Source organism: Macrobrachium rosenbergii, chromosome 2 (genome assembly GCF_040412425.1).
Source record: "Macrobrachium rosenbergii isolate ZJJX-2024 chromosome 2, ASM4041242v1, whole genome shotgun sequence".
In the NCBI taxonomy this organism is placed as follows: Eukaryota; Metazoa; Arthropoda; class Malacostraca; order Decapoda; family Palaemonidae; genus Macrobrachium; species Macrobrachium rosenbergii.
Window position 1 is genome coordinate 34,845,652 of NC_089742.1, and position 17,361 is coordinate 34,863,012.

Below are 17,361 nucleotides of genomic sequence, written 5' to 3' on the forward strand. Positions count from 1 at the left end.
CAAACGCTATGGCTTTCACATATGGAGACTAGGATAGCAGGAGGATTTTTGCCAGTTCATGACAATCTCCAACAGTACAGCTGACTTTCTCTCCTGTAGGGGCTTCCTGTCGAGGAAGTGAGATTGAGCCAGTCATCTAGATAGAGCAACAGATGGATTCCTTGGAGTATGCCCATGCTAAGACTAGTGTGGAGATCCTGGTGAACACCTCTGGTCTGTTGGCAGGCCAAGAAGAGTCCTTGAACTGAAAGACCTCCCTTTGGCACATGAAACAGTGGAATGCCCTCGAGTTGTGATACAACAGGATTCGTTGGAGTATGTCCATGCTGAGACTAGTGTGGAGGCTCTGGTGAACACCTGTGGGGCTGTTGTCAGGCCAAGCAGAGGTCATCGAGTTGTACCACAACAGCTGGATTCATTAGCGTATGCCTGAGTGGAGACCCTGGTGAACACCAGTGGGCCTGTCGTCAGGCCAAGCAGAGGCCTAGAACTGAAAGACCTTCCTTTGGCACCTAAAACAACAGAATGTATGCCCATGCCAAGACTAGTGTGGAGACCCTGGTCAACACCTGTGGGGCTGTCATCAGGCCAAGCAGAGTTCATCGAGTTGTGGTACAACAGACAGATTCCTTGGAGTATGCCTATGAACACCTGTGGGGCTGTCATGAGACCAGGCAGAGGCCATGAACTGAAAGACCTCCCTTTGGCACATAAAACGACAGAATGCTTTCAAGTAGTGGTACAAGAGACGGATTCCTTGGAGTATGCCCATGCCGAGACCAGTGTGGAAACCCTGGTAAACACCTTTGGGGCTGTCATCAGGCCAAACAGAGGTCCTCTATATGTGGTACAACAAGCAGACAGATTCCTCGTAGTGTGCCCATGCCAAGACTAGGGTGGAGGCTCAGGTGAACACGTGTAGGGCTGTCGTCAGACCAACCAGAGGCATTGAACTGAAACACCTCCCTTTGGCACATGAAACAGCAGAATGTCCTGAAGTTGTGGTACAACAGACAGATTCCTTGGAGTATACCCATGCCAAGACTATTGTGGAGACCTTGATGAACACCTGTGGGATGGTCATCAGGCCAAGCAGAGGTCCTCTAGTTGCGGTACAACAGATAGATGGATTCCTCGGAGTATGCCCATACCAAGACTAGGGTAGAGGCCGTGGTGAACACGTGTAGGGCTGTCATCAGGCCAGTCAGAGGCCTTAAACTGAAAGACCTCCCTTTGGCACATGAAACAACGGAATGTCCTCAAGTTGTGGTAGAACAGAAGGATTCCCTGGGGTATGCCCATGCCGAGACTAGTGTGGAGACCCTGGTGAACACCTGTGGGGCTGTTGTCAGACCAAGCAGAGGTCATTGAGTTGTGGTACAACAGACGGATTCCTTGGAGTATGACCATGACAAGACTAGTGTGGAGACCATGGTGAACACCTGTGGGACTGTCGTCAGGCCGAGCAGAGGTCTTCAATGGAAAGACCTCCCTTTGTCACGGGAACAACAAAGTTCTCAAGTTGTGGTTAATAGGGGTATGAAAAAAGCATACTGGAGATCAATCCCAATCATGAGGTGTCCCACTCTGACAGACTGCAGCACTATACAAGCAGTCTCTATTGTGAAGGATGTCTGTGGAATGTAGCTGTTCAGTGCCGGGAAATCTGTGACGGGCTTCCATCCTCCTGACGCTTTCTCCACTAGGAAGAGGTGGCTATAGAGAAGTATGGAGACTTGGTTTGAACCATCTTGATCACTCCCATTTGGAAAATAGTTTCAACCTCTTTCTACAGAATTTGGCCTTGGTCGAGTTGGCAAACTATGTCTGGAATGGGATTGGGTCTGGGGAGAGTGGTGGGATACAGTTCTTAAAAGAGGTTCAGTATCCATCCTTCAGGACCATTGCTACCCTGTTTTGCCCCTTATCACTACCACACTGTCCAGTGATTCAAGAGGCACGCCCCCACCTGTGGTATGGAGGGGGTTGGGCTAACCTCATTGAGAACCCCTTCTTTTCTTGCCTTACTTCCTCCTTAGGCTCACTTGGGAAGGAGGGGTGAAAGGGCTGAGAGGTGTTCAAGCCCTTAGTAAGAGGTAATTGGAGCAGGTCTCAACTTCACTAAATCTACAGGGTTGTCCGTTGTGCAGATGGCATGGTAGTCATGGTCTGAACTGTAGTTAACTTTTGGAAGTTAACAGCCTACTCCCTTGGCTGGACTTGCTTGAGAAATGAGGTGTCAGGTGAATCTTCTCTCTTAATAGCTCCCATTCCTGCTCCTGTACTCTCAAGTGGTGGTAATAGCTCCCATTCCTGCTTCCGTTCATGCACTCTCACCCCAGAGCACTTGCCACTATTAGAGAGTGGCAAGTGCTCCGGGGTGGGCAACTCTCCCTTAAGGAGTGTCTACCCTGAGAGCAAAGAAGGGAATGGAGATGTCTGTGGATGTGGTACCTGGAGTCTGCAAGAACCCAAGGCCCTGCTCCTGTTGGAATAGAGGGGGTAAAGGCGAGCACATCGTCCAGGAAGGCCAGTCACTGGAGCAGGACTAATTGGATCTGCTCTACCTCTCCTGGAGAGCGAGTGGCAATTTGGAGAGCAGGTTTTCTTGAAGTGCTTGTCTTCTAGTCTCCATATATGAAAGGCTATGGTTCATATACCTAGAAAAAATATAAATTACATGAATATTTTACAAATAATTTGAAGATTTTACCAACATGCCAAGCTTTAAAAACTGGTACTTGCTTTGAGAATGTCAATGGAAAAATTTTTTTTATAACTTACCATTTCTACAAAAATAAAAGCATGGGCACCCAACATAGAAGGAAATGCTACAAGAAAATAAGTATCTTGCATCATTTCCTTCCATGTTACTTATTTTGACAGAAATTGTAACCGATTTATGATTGTAGGTAATGAAATTGAATGTGACATCTGTAGAGTTAAAGTCAAAGAAGGTATGAAAAATCCAAAGATTCTCATACAAATCCTGAGATACTGGGAGAGGTCACTGCTGACCTCCTGATCATGTAAGGTTGTATTGTCACCAGGACTGAGTAACCATGCAAAATTTCAAGTCCATCAGACGAAAGGAAACTGGTCGAAAATTGAGTTACTGGTTTTGACCCAAGCAGACGTAGAAACCAAGTTAAATAAAACCATGTAAAAAACTAGACTGATCTTGAAAGGCCAACTAGGATGAAAGGGGAAGGATCTTAAGAACCTTGATCCTGAGCCAGAGAAAGTTCATCTGTGGTTGAAGTATTATATACAAGTAGATTCCTGTGACCTGTATAAAGAGGCAAGGAAGAGGCTGATAGAAGCTCTGTTTATCCAGTGAAGCAAGAGTAGCAAGGAATCCTTGGTCAAGTCTTCTTTCCTTGGTGATCAAATCTTGCAGTCAGTGATCAGAACTGAAGGCTTTCCTACCGAAAGGATGGGGCTCGCACATGCTTGGGTCGAGTGGAGGAGGCGGCATCAGAATGGTTCTAAAAGGTGTGTGCCAAAGCTGCTCAATACTCATAAGAACTTACCTAAAGAAGTTTTTACAGAGACCAAAGAATTGACTGGCTAAAATTATGTAACTGGTTTGAAATTTTCCAGTCATTCCTTAAATTTACATACCATGTCTTTCTGTAGCCTCTAATATGTGAAAGCAAGAGCTTCTTTACAGTTTTCAAGGAAATAAGAAATCTGCTAATCAGAAGAGAGGTTCCAGTGGAGTATTCCATTTGTTACACCAAGCAACATTGGTTAACCAAAAGATAGGTTCGAAAGGATTATTCCGTTTGTTAACAAGCAACATACCTATAGAAAGGAAAGTGATAGAGGACTTGCAATGGGTGGCAATAGCTTATTTTGTAACCTCTGAAAAATCCCCTCTCAGAGCCTATGCTGGAATACTTCCACAAGGAGGTAAAATGATTTAGCAGAAGTGTGGTTAGCTAGTTATAAATGATTTGTTTAACCAGACCTCTGAACTCTTTTAGGGTTGAGTAGTACAACAGTAAGGGACAGCTTCAGAACACACACTGTTCGTGAATGTAATTTAGTACAGGAGATACAAAACCCACTCCAGCTTAAGCCAGAAGGAATGACAAGTCCTCCAGGAGCTCGCCAAAACATGAAATTTTTCCAACACCTGAAGCAATAGGCTGAATGAGGGAAAGGTCTTACATCAGCCCAGACTGCTTTGTTTAGATATGGTAATCTAGCACTTGATGATGTGGTAAACAGGTAGAGCAACAGTCTTCACTTGTCAGCAATAAGTGAGGGGGTCATGTTTTGATGGAGGTCTGATGTCTCCCACTGATGGGGTAATAAATCAACCTGACAAAATGGTCGTGAATGCTTGAGGGTGCAGGGGGATGTGTGTGCCCGTCAACTGGAAGAATTTTATATCTTTGCCAAATGATCACACACCTTTTGCATATTCATGCCAAATGACCACACACCTTTTGCATATTCATGCCAAATGACCACACACCTTTTGCATATTCACGCATTCACTCATTACAAAGGGGGGAAAAGCATCATGAGAAGAACCCTAAAAGGGTTCAGAGGTCTGGTTAAACAAATCATTTATAACTAACTAATCACTAGAGGAAATGACAGGTCTGTGGCGTAACTCTTGATCCCTCAAGAGAGCTAGTGGAAGGATGAGTAGAAACCAAGACACCTAGCGAGAGAGGAATCCAGTCATGGAATGCAGCTATCAGAGGGAAAATAGTATCTGAAATTGTTGTGTGACAAAGGGTTTGGGAGAGCTTTTTTTATTGTGATGGCTGGAAGAGCAGAGGCTTCCTGTGACTGCTCATGGGGGGTGACAGCACACACTAGTGACTTTCAGACAACTGAAGCCTGAGTAATAGGACAAGTAGACTCCAAGGTGTTCTTTGTACTCCAGGGTTCAGGAGATAGAAATCATTGTGTGCAGAAACGTTAAAGAGACGGCTAAAGATGGTGACACCACTATATAGTTGATGGTACAGGGGCAGCAAATAATACAATATTTACTCCAACTATACCATCCCAGCATTGGCACTGAATGCCCAAGATGTGGTTGTGTTCAATGCCATCGTTAGATCTCCATGGCGAGATTCCGCAGCTACCATCTTACTGGCTTACCAAGGGTTGCTTAGCTGAAAGCATTTGGGGACATAAGTAAACTTCACCCTCTACCAAGAGGTCAGCAACTGTATCAATGATTAGCTATGACTATATTTCAAATCTAAAATGCAAGAGGAACCATCCTCGTACGTAAAAGCCTATGACCGGGACGAGATGAAACAAACAATTGAGTTGCGACTGAAATCTAGAGTCATCAAAACTAAAGGCCATGGAAACACCACTGAACTGGGCCAGTCTTTTCAGAGAAAGTATTTTCTGTGGTAGGCAGGAAACGAGGACTACATATTTGTTAGGTTCTGTCATGTACCTACTAAAAGTGGCGAGTTTAATTTATCACCAAACCTTAATTTAGCGAGTACAGTATTCAGCTCTAAAACTTCAAATAATTGACTGTACGTAGCATATTGTTTGATCTGAATTCAGTTTGAAAAGTGGTCATCCACCATCACTGCCCATTAAGGCCAGCTGACTGATTAACCCCGAAATAACCTTGCGTGCTTCTGTAGTGGAAGAAAAGCTGGGTGATGGCAGTGAGTAGGTTATCTACCACAGGTAAGCAAGTATACTACCTAGTCCAGTTCAAGAGCATGAAAGACAACACTGATGACGGCTGCAAGGACATTTAACCATGTTTTGATGAAAAACAGAGGTGGACAGCAAATTTTTCGAACCACAGAACGGGAGTGCACTATTCTGATGTGGTTGAGTGACAGACAACACTTAAGGCACTGAAGGTAGGGTATATGTATATCCCAGAAGTTCTCCCAGGATAGGCACCAGATGTGACAAACCAACAACCAAACATGGTAAGTGCCCTCAAAGGATAAAAGGCTGTTGCAGACTAAATTACTTATTAGCATATTAAAGGTAATTTGCAAAATGGTGATGAACAAGCAACAGCAATCTTTGCGGTTTGTGGTTACCATCAAAGCAACAGTTGTAGTCTTAATTCACAGACGATATGAGTGCAACAACAAAAAATACAAATTCCCAAACAGGATCAAACTCCAATCATTTTATCAGACTATTCAGAACCGATAATTCGTTGATCTTCCTCGTTTTCTAAACTTAAAGGAGGAATCTTATGTTGATTTTACAGAATAAATTACACTAAATTTGACACTTGTGTTTTCAGCTCAAAGCCAGATGAACGCTTGACTGACACTACTAAAAATAATAATTCACTGACACTACTAAAATAATCATTCAAGACAAACAAGAACTTCCTGAGAGACAAATACTAACCACATGAATGTTTTCAAAGGTGAAGGATGACAGGTACTGAAAGTCACCCAGAATACATACTGACAAATTTCATGATTACATCCACATCTTGGGTGCCAAAGCCGAGATGCTTGAATCTGAGGGAACATGAATCATAAACTGCACTTGTGCCCTTAATTCCAGTCATGCCTTCATCTTCTGCTGTGCTTTTGACCTCAAAACACTCCTGCATGTGGCTGTTACCACATCTCTCCTTGGCTTTTATTTCAGAGCCTCAGTTGGAGGACGTAGCCTATCATGCACTACCACCATCAGCAGTTAAAGAGTACTCTTAATCGGTAAGATAACATCGTCCACAACCTCAAGAGATATGAAATGCAAGGTAAAGAAAAAAAAAAAAAAGCCTGCAAATCTGTCAACTCGTCAAAATAAAATTCAATGGCTAAAGCCAACTACTGCACTAAAGACGAGAAATCTTTATCAAAACAACTACTGTAGTATTCCCTCTTGTACCCAAACCTCCCAGGCAATATAATTTAGGCTAAAAATCTGGGTATATAGAAAATGTCATGCAAAAAGGTATAGGCGATGTGAACCCCATGTATCTGAGGGGATGCCACAAAAGGGCAGGAACTAACCTAACCTTAGATGCGTTAATTGTGATTGTAACCATTATGCCAGGTCTCTAGTGCATATTGATATGCATATTAATTTTAGAACTAGAAAAAATTCAACTATAAGACCTTAGAAATGGAACTAATGATAAAACAAAAAAAGCTCAGTACAAAAGTTTTAAACAATAACAACAAAAATCTGAATCTAATGATAGAAAATTAAATAAATGCCACTGTAGAAAATGAAATGAGAAATGCCACCTTTCACAGACCATCAAAATCTGACCACTTATGTGTGATGCTTTCAATACACGTCAATGAATGTAAAGGCTACTGGTTACAGACTGGAGTGCATCTTAGGGAAAATCCAACTCAAGCTGGACCATTTTTGAAGCTGCACATCTCTGCCTGTAGCATAAACTACAACCCCGTTCATTCAGTTGGTGTGTTGAGGTGATTTATTAAAAAAAAAAAAAAAAAAAAATTTATTTATATATATATATATATATATATATATATATATATATATATATATATATATATATATATATATATATATATACGGATAAAGTCAAACGATTACAGGCCCTAAAACAAGGTAGCTAAATACTCGGCCATGGACATCACTAGGAGAATTGCCTTAACAAGTTGAGTTAAATTTGGAAAAAAAAAATATTCAACAAGAAGTACAAATTACGGTCGACATATGAAAGACTGAAAATGTATTAATGGCATTCAGATAGAATAAAAGACTAGATTATGCCATCCAGTAATTAATTAATCACACGAGATAAAAAAGGGGCAATAATACTTTAACTTTGTGTAATCAATTTGGCGAAAATAAAGTACTTGCATAAAAAGTCGAGTGATGATAAGGTACATTCTCTTTTATTAACCAAGACAACATGGACCGATTTTACCAACAACTGTCGTCAAGGGAAAGGTGACCCAAGAACATGTTAACTTCGATGGGTGTGGACGATCCACGTCTATGAAAAGGACAGCAATCAAAAAACAACCTTAAAAATACTTTAGTAAAATTCTAAAAATAATACTGGTGAAATAAAACCTATTAACATAAAAGTAAAACTCTAAAAATAATACTGGTGAAATAAAACCTATTAACATAACAGATTAGCCGTAGATTATAAATATCCGACCACAAAAAGTCGTTAAGTAAATAATAGCAATACACAGACAACAAACTGCATGAAGGCACCTGACCGTTGACGAAATATAGCTAATTTGTTAACTCTGTAGAACAATATTTGTACATGCAAGTATTGCGATGAAAGTACAGACATCTCCCATCTTCTAATGACAATAGAAACTAATTACATTGAGTAATTCAAGAAAACTATAATCGATAAACGAAATAACAGTCGATCTAAATGACTAACGAAAGCCCGGCCTCCAAAAACGCAACATAGAATATAAGAATGAAAAGTGTTGTTACAGAGGTATAGCAGTTGTATCTTCTTCAAGTTACATTTATCTAGTAAGTTTCTGCCTCCCTTTGGTCATCTTTCGAGCCATTTTGCAAGTGGGAGGAAGTTCTGGACTGCATAGGCCTACCACTCCAAATGGATCATGAGCGAACAGAAACCTTCTGGTAATCACAGATTTTATAAACTTTATAAAATAAAATATGCTGTGATCTGAACCTATTTCGAATGACCAACATCGATACCGCGGAAAACTGGCAAGAGTTATGCCAAAGAATTACACACTTTGAGTAAAGGAATACTTTTGTACATGGGCAGTTGGAAAGTGTCTTGTTTGAAAGCTAATTTTCAGGAGAAAAGAAGGTAAGTGCATGATGGTTTTTAAAAGTAATTTTGCCAGGTAATCAAACAGCCACAAGAAAAAAATCAGCCACTGTAACAGCATTATTAACCACCAAACGCAGTCCTATTGAAACAGTAGTGCATCAACAAATTGTCAAACATCCTGAAAAGCGGAATATATTACCATATCGACAACCCCAAGATCAAATGAATCAATAAAACAGCATAATGATAAACTATCTCTTGAAATACATTGATAATAGTCACTGTAAAATTATAATAATGAATTTTGGCATGGCAAATACATGAGTTCATGATGTAAAACTTGAGCACTACAACATACCGTCAAACTATCTTGGATAATTAAAAAGGCCAATATATGCCTTGGCTAAATATATATATATATATATATATATATATATATATATATATATATATATATATATATATATATATATATATATATATATAATAATAAATTACCATGAAAATTTAAAGATTTTCAAGAAGAAACCAAAGCCTTGTCTATTAGAAAAATAAGACTTGACACGTTGGAAAATTTTATTTAAAAAACTAACAAACGAAACGGAGTTCTTGGATGAACCTAGTGGGTTGACTGACTGATTGATTTATAGATTTTGGGCATACATGCCAAGCACTGGGGCAACTAAGGCCATTCAGCACTGAAACGAAAATTGACAGTAAAAGATTTGAAAGGTGTAACAGGAGGAAAACCTCGCAGTTGCACTATTAATCAATTGTTAGAGAATGAAAGCAGTTGCAGCTGTGGCCCGAAGGGACGCTGCAAAGACCCTTAAGTAGTGCCACATTGCACCGCATGAGGTGCACTGACGGCACTAACCCCCTACGGGGTGAGCCAAGTGGGGACCTCTCAAAAATAAACGTGGAAGTGGAGTGTAGGCTACGTGGTGGCCCTAGGTAGAGAGTTAATAATACGGCTGGCTAACCGTTGGCTTTGATGGTTATATCTTGCCAAATCTTGTGGCTACAAAATTCGGCGGGCTGCTTCTCGTCACCAACCCACAATGCATCAGAGACAAGATAAGCTTCCACATGCGCAATGTACTATGCAAGGTTAATACACAGACAGAATGAACCACTTCAAATGAGTCGGTCACTTGAACACCAAGAACGACGCAGTTATCCAAAAGACATATCATCCATTCATTTGATATCACTGTTCCACTAAAAAGGGATCAGTGTCTGCTAATAGGAGGGTCCCCAAAACGTAGGCTATTCGATGAAAATACAGATAACAGTGAAAGTGAAGCATACCAGGTGGTCTCTCGAGTTCCTGCTTTCCTATACTATCACCTTGCAAACAGGTAAACCAGTCAGTTATGCGAGACTAACTGGCACTCTGCATATGGTACAACATTCAACCTGAGTTTTGACAGACTGCAAAATCACAGTAAGACAAAGTTTCATTAGCAACTTCTTGACAGCCATGTGCTAAGTGAGACGAATGCTGCTATAATAAGTAGTCCTGAGATACTATGTAACAAGAAATCTTGTAAATAAGACAACGGATTCAAGTCTTGATTAGTTTCTGTGAAATGATACCTTAACGACGACGGTGATTCAGTGAGATAAAATGATCCATGGTCGATATCTAGACTCGATCCAGCTGCGGACTCGATTTGTACCAGAAGCAATATCAAATAAGGCGACAAAATCCGTTTGTTTTCTCTTAATATAATACTAATAATCCCTTTAAACTGACAGACAAGATAATAAGACAACCTCCTTTTTGGCAGGAGGGGGAGGCGGGAGATCATTGGCAAGCCTTGACAAGAAAGTACACAATTATGATTATATAGTATATGATTATATGGATACACTTAATGTTGCGAAATAAATGACATTTCGTGTATACCAAAGCAAACGAAATAACACGCACTGAATGTATACTCGAATATATCGTCATGAAAACTGAAACAAATCGAATTATGGCAAACATAATACTAACTCGCTAATGAGATCCAACACTATGGTGGATGGAAAGGCCTTTAGTACCAAAGTTCATCTACACCCTTTGTAAAACTATGGACAGTAGCGAGGTTTACCAATGTGACAGTAAAAAAAAAAATAGTGCATAAACTTGATATCTTATGAAACTAAGTCGATTACTGCAAAATACATACAACCCTATGAAGCCTTCGTATGGTAATTGAGCACTGACCAGTTTTCGTTTACCTGCTGGCTTTAACAACGAAAGAGTTCTTCCTGAGAATTGCTTTCTTCGGCATCGTGATTTTATTTATTTATTTATTTATTTATTTATTTATTCATTTATTTATTTATTTATTCGGTTAAGAATTAGCTGCGCCCGAAAATGCCGTAACAAAACGTTAGGCCTAATTATTCTCAAACAACCATCAGCTAGTTTGGAACTACGCTAGGAGGCTCTTCACACTGAGCGTACAGTACGTTACCAAAGGGATGATTATACTTTGAAAATACAGTATAAATTTGAAAAGCGAGAATGAATGCCCAATAAAAGAACTATCATTAAAAAACGAAGCGTCACTGATGCTTATTTCCTAATATCATCTACAATAAAAATAAAATGACATTGTTCCTGTTACCAGGCAACGATAATACCAGCCAGTCACTGAGTGCATGAAAATAATTTACATATAGATAAATATTCTATATTTCTGATTGCTCCAAGCTGACGACACGCTAATTCAATACATTTTGAGTCAGTTTACGTCAAACTATTCCTTCATTACTATGCGAATTCTCCTGAACTGAATTATATGTATAATAAGATTTCGTGCTTATTTAAACTATAAAAATTGTAAATTTACATATACTTTACTAATAAGCAGTTTACACGGACGCCAACAAAATACCTAAAAAGGGTAGGTCTACCACAGCCTAAAGTAACGCTCTAACAATGCATTTGTTTTCACGGCAGAAGTCTTATCTGTACCAACAATCATAAACCGTACGTAATTTTTACACGATTTCATAAAACTACGCCAGTTCCGGAGGCGTGATTGCAGTTATCCGGAGCTATTTTTAAAATTCCCTAATACAGCAAGCAAAGTACGAGTTTCATTTTATACGAAACTGGTCGATTAGGCATAGTGAATTACGACGTACCTCCGCCGAGCATGTGTCAAATATGGCGAGGATACTGACAGAACTGTCAAAGCTGGGTCAACTGTAGACAAGATAACCATTCCTATGGTAACTTCTTAGGTACAACTACAATCCACAATCACGAATGAAAGGCAGAATTCGTGTAATGAGGGGGCATAAAAGTGGAGCAAATTAAACCGAACTTAAGATAATGGCATTCTTCTTTTCCTACATTTGCAACTCCAAATGGTAGAACTATAGGGTTGCTCCGCGTCGCCGACGGCACTATAACTTTACTTTTTCTATAGTTTTTTGGTTGCTAATTATGAATTTACCTTTCATTATTGGCGCTCGAGTCTAATTAACCTGTAATTAACCCCTGAAGTCCATCCAACAAGGGGTTTCCATACGCGATCTTCACAAGACAGCACGGGTACGTCTGTTTCGAACGGTTCATATCCCGTCCGGCAAGTGCAATAACTTGTTAACGTATGGGTACCCAACACCCCTCACCCCCCCGGGCCAGTACTAAACACGGCGAAGGGACATTCCATTTGGCCGACAACAAACAGATGCACCGCCAGTATCAGAACTCCTAAAAGTGTAGAAAAAAACAGTTGAAAAGGTAAAATCAGGCGCGGAGCTAATATATAGAATTACCCTGCAAATATATGAAGTTTGAGGAAGCTGTAACTTACCATTGCCTTTTCACATAGATGGGTGCGTGAGTGCCCTGACATATGCATATAACACATAGCCTATATTTGTACGTGTGTATGAATAGTTCAAATCAACCTCTTGAGGTTGGCCCTTGTAAAAAAGGTAGGTTTCAACTAAGTGGTTTAATTACAGAATAATGATGATAATAAAATGGAATTAACTACATTTGAAACCCTCGGCAACTTGCCTTTCTTATCACAACATACCTCTGTTCAAAAAGTCCTAGGACACCACTTTGACCACTGAAGTAGGCCTTCTCCACGCAAAGGCAGCTCAGCTGGTTTTTCCTATCCCTCACTGGCCACTTAATTACCGCAGTTATCCACTGGGTTGAGGTTGACAGACCCGCCCTTGTCAGGTTCCATAAGGCTTTCGATACTCCCCTTAACAGACAGGACCAACTCCTTTCGGCAGTGTTGGTGCAATGAGACTGTTACTGGACGAGTGACGTCACTGACGTACAGAACAGAAGTTCGCAAAATGCCCGAGAGGTGTAGGCTACGGATCTACATATAGGTTCTCAGTGAAATCTGTCATGTAGTTCTTTTTATCGACTTTCTTTTCCAGCCACTTAATTCCAAACGAGAGGGAAAGAAACCGGACTCCGAAAGTTGCAAGAGGGTTATGCTATGTGTGCTTGGGGTCATTCTGCTAAAGTTCTGACTTCCAGCAATGTTTGGGTGCGACACCATTGTCGAATGACAGGCTTCCTCATTAGACAAGAAAGCCAACAGCTAGGTGAAAAAGACTCTTTCTGTCAGATTCTACCAACCAGGCTCTAATTAAAACTGACGTGCATTTCTAAAACGAGCCAGATATTATCACCATTCTTTACACGTCCACGAACTTTGCATTACACTAAGGAATTTAGTTTAACTGTCAACTTGACAACTCCAGAAGCATTAAAAACGCTTTGTCCTACAGATATCTTACTGCCATGACGACCACTACCACTATTGTCATTCCCTCTTCACATGGGTCCTACTGTTGGGGGTTCGTCTCTGCTGTTTAGCTAGAGTCCAGAGGTACACACCAGTTCCGGTAACTTTTCATACTTTATAATATTTACGGACAGCCTTAGGGCAGTGTTCAGTGGTGGCATAAGCCAGCTTAATCTAAACCATCATACTAGAATGTGATTTTCTTGTCTTCAGAGACAAAAGCTCATTATTATTATTATTATTATTATTATTATTATTATTATTATTATTATTATTATTATTATTATTATTATTATTATTAACACACATACTCCTAGAGCAAGATGAAAGGACGTGAAAATGACAAAAAGTAAAAGGAAGATAAACAGATGAATAAAAAATGATTATGTGAAGTTCTCACTGGTAACATATCAATCCCAGGAACATACAACAATTAATGGCTTGTAGCATGCAAACAAGAATAGTCAAGCTGTCTAATTTATTATCCTCAATACGAAAAGTATCAAAGGTAATGTAATAATGGAAGGGCATGGAAATCAAAGCAGCACGATGCCCAAATGAATCACATGGCTTTGTAAAGGAAAATTTATGAAGTAAAATAACCAAACCCAGAAAACCAGAAACCAATAAGAGGCTATAAAAATTGCGTCTATTTTTTGTCACGATTTGTAAATTACGTATTTATAACTTTTTTATTTTTGAAGGACACTTTCTTCAATGGATCCGAAACTTAAGAATTGTCAGATATATATATATATATATATATATATATATATATATATATATATATATATATATATATATATATATATATATATATGTGTGTGTGTGTGTGTGTGTGTGTGTGTGTGTGTGTGTGTGTGTTTGTTATTACAGATATAATTATAACTACGATCTTCTATTTCTCTGTCTCCAAACGCCCCATAGCAACGAAGCCTCATTTTTTTGTCATGATGTCAATAAATTGCTGGTAATAGATCTGCCCTTCTCCGTCTATGTCGGCTTCGTGGATCATAATCTCCACCTCTTCCTCAGTGAGCTTCTCGCCCATGGTCATGAGGACGTGTTTCAGCTCCGTGGCCGATATGGACCCGTTGCCGTCTTTGTCGAAGACCCCGAACGCCTCTTGGATTTCCTCGGCGGAATCGGCTGGCGTGAAATCCTTCGTCAGGAGTCTCTGAAAAAGGGAAAGTTATTTTTTATTTTTTAGCATTCGTGAGTTTTGGCAGGTCACAGCTATCAAGAGATGTAGTCGGTTGGAAATAAACAAGAGAAGGTTAAAAGCGAGATGAAGGTTCTGCCTTGTCAAAGAAAGGTGGCGAAACTTGCAACAGACATTGGGTGTTTAGTGCCAGCTACGTTAAGGGTCGTAATTATGCAAAAGGCAATGAAGTAAGCAACCTCATGATTAATGGCACAAGGTATGTTTTATTATACAAAGGCATAGCTTTTAGAGACATTACAATTACTCTAGATGCCTTATGTTTCTTCAGAAGTGAAGATGGAGGCTACTAGAGAGGAAAAGTGACTTCATTATATCAGAAGGCGATAGAAATTTAAATTTTACAATATACACTATCTCTTATGTCCGTATTTCGGCTAGCACGCTGTTGGCCCAGCCAATGAAGAATTAGAGGAATTTATTTCTGGTGATAGAAATTCATTTCTCGTCATAACGTGGTTCGGATTCCACAGTAAGCTGTAGGTCCCGTTGCTAGGTAACCAGTTAGTTCTTAGCCACGTAAAATAAATCTAATCCTTCGGGCCAGCCCTAGGAGAGCTGTTAACCAGCTCAGTGGTCTGGTTAAACTAAGATCACTTTTTTTTGTATCCATGGATGACTGGTCACTGAGCAAAAGCTAAATAAAGCCACATAATACCACTTACCAAAAACGTACTGAAGTCAATACTCTGAGGATTTCCGAGTTCGTCAGCAAGAGCCTTGATCTCCGCATTCGTAGGATTGACACCCAAGGATCTGAGGGCACTGCCGAGGGCCGAGGTGGGTATCATGCCATCCTTCCCGTAGATGGCAAAACATTCCCTCGCTTCGGACTCTTCTTGAGGAGTTAATCTTCGTGGCATCTCTGGAAAATACCCAGGGCATTAATATAATTGACTAAAATTAATGAAAGACAATACCTGTGGCCGTTTAGTCTCAGTAATAGGGCTGCTACCTGGAACTCTTAGCTTAATAATGAATGACATTGCCAAGGCCAAGTAGAACACTATTTTGCAAGCTGAAGTTATTGACAAAACAAATAAAAATCGTTGGAATTACAATGAAATGAATTGTCTTACTAAAACCTTATCAAAATAGTTAAAACAAATACGACGATATAAAACTGAGAATGCAAACATCCATTCTCAGTTTTGCATCTTGCCAATTTTGTGAAGGTTTTATTAAGACAATTCGTTTAATTGTATTATCAACGATGATGAGGTCATATACCTCGAAAGTTTGCAAAATAAAATGTTCTACTTGGCCTTATCAATGCTATTAATTATCAAGCTATGGCTGTTTACCTGTGCAAGAAGGTAGGAAGAATGTAATAGATTCTTTTCCCTTTCAGACATTCCTAACCGTACATTCAATGTCTACAAAAAGACAGTTACAATATCAATGAGAAGAAGTCTTGAGAAAACTGTAGATACCCGAGAAAAAAACAGACTTATTTGTTCAGGAATTCCTTATTCTTTCCATAATACCTAAGCAAAAGAATAGACAATTCTGTAGAGTGTAGAATATACTTCTGGACAATGAAACAGTTTCCCAGTGTTCTAAAGAAAGGTTGAAATGCTCTAGAAATATTCTATCAGCCAATTTATGAGGCTTAGTCTTGACACAATAACAAAGGTGGCCACGAAGACACAGTAAATTGCAGTTTTAATGTTAAGATTACAACCGAATTGTTTTAAAGCATGATTTTGTTATTGACTATTTTTCATTTTCAGAATAGCACCTTAATTACAACAACCTTCTTCCTGTGTTAACTCTCAGCTGCATTTTCTTACTTTCTACCATTTTCTCTCTGATATCATGGCGTCAATGACTACAGTATCTTTGCGACGCTAATTTAGAAAAAATGATCCATCAGTCAACTCATCAATCCACCCTCTGGTGTCAGAACGTGATTTTTTGCAGTTATCCAGTTCTGTTTCTTTGTTTTATCCACTCCTGTCCTTCCGTAGCTTTCTTTGATCCGCGTATCCCCTTCCGTTAATTTGTTTTTATGCACGTATCCCCTCCCGTTGTTTTGTTTCATCCATTTACCCCTTTTGTTAATTTGTTTTATTCACGTACCTCCTCCACTTGCTTTGATTTTTCCTTTCTCACTTTTTCTTGTTTTTTCTATCTATTTATCCACTTCCGTTGCATTATTATGTCAAATTATCCCTTCCCGTAGCTTAATTTTATCTACTTATCTCCTTTCATCGTAAATACTGTTAATTTAATATTACCTGATATTACACTCGTAAAATATGCAATGTAGATGACCACTCCTCTGTTTATGACGCGGACGGGCTTCGATTTCATATATAAATCTACCAAAATATATCTTCACTCAGAAGCAGTATTAAAGTGAAAGTATTCTAACACCATTGTCAAGTTTTACTTCTACATTTCACATTGCATTTCGATGCACCACACAAGTGACCCTGACAATTGTGACGCCAGATAATCCTTGATAAACCAGTTGATCAATCGGTACATATAACATAACATTTCTGATGGAAAGTCTGACACTTGCAACATCAACACTGCTCGCTAAGCGTCGAGCCTTGCGGTGAAGATGGTGACACCTTGCTGTCAACAGAAACAGAATTTGTTGG

The 17,361-nt window shown here is 39.6% G+C and overlaps 1 protein-coding gene across 1 annotated transcript in view; it reads right to left on the reverse strand.

Moving 5' to 3' along the window:
• Positions 1–13,990: 13,990 nt before the first annotated feature.
• Positions 13,991–17,361, reverse strand: part of LOC136844992 (calmodulin-like) — a 3,731-nt gene continuing 360 nt past the window's right edge. Inside the window, exons 2-3 of the mRNA XM_067114502.1 lie at positions 15,415–15,614; positions 13,991–14,704 (exon numbers count right to left, since the gene is read on the reverse strand). Coding sequence (XP_066970603.1) covers positions 14,465–14,704; positions 15,415–15,612 — 438 coding nt within the window. The 5' untranslated portion in view covers positions 15,613–15,614 and the 3' untranslated portion in view covers positions 13,991–14,464. The remainder of the gene's footprint in view (positions 14,705–15,414; positions 15,615–17,361) is intronic.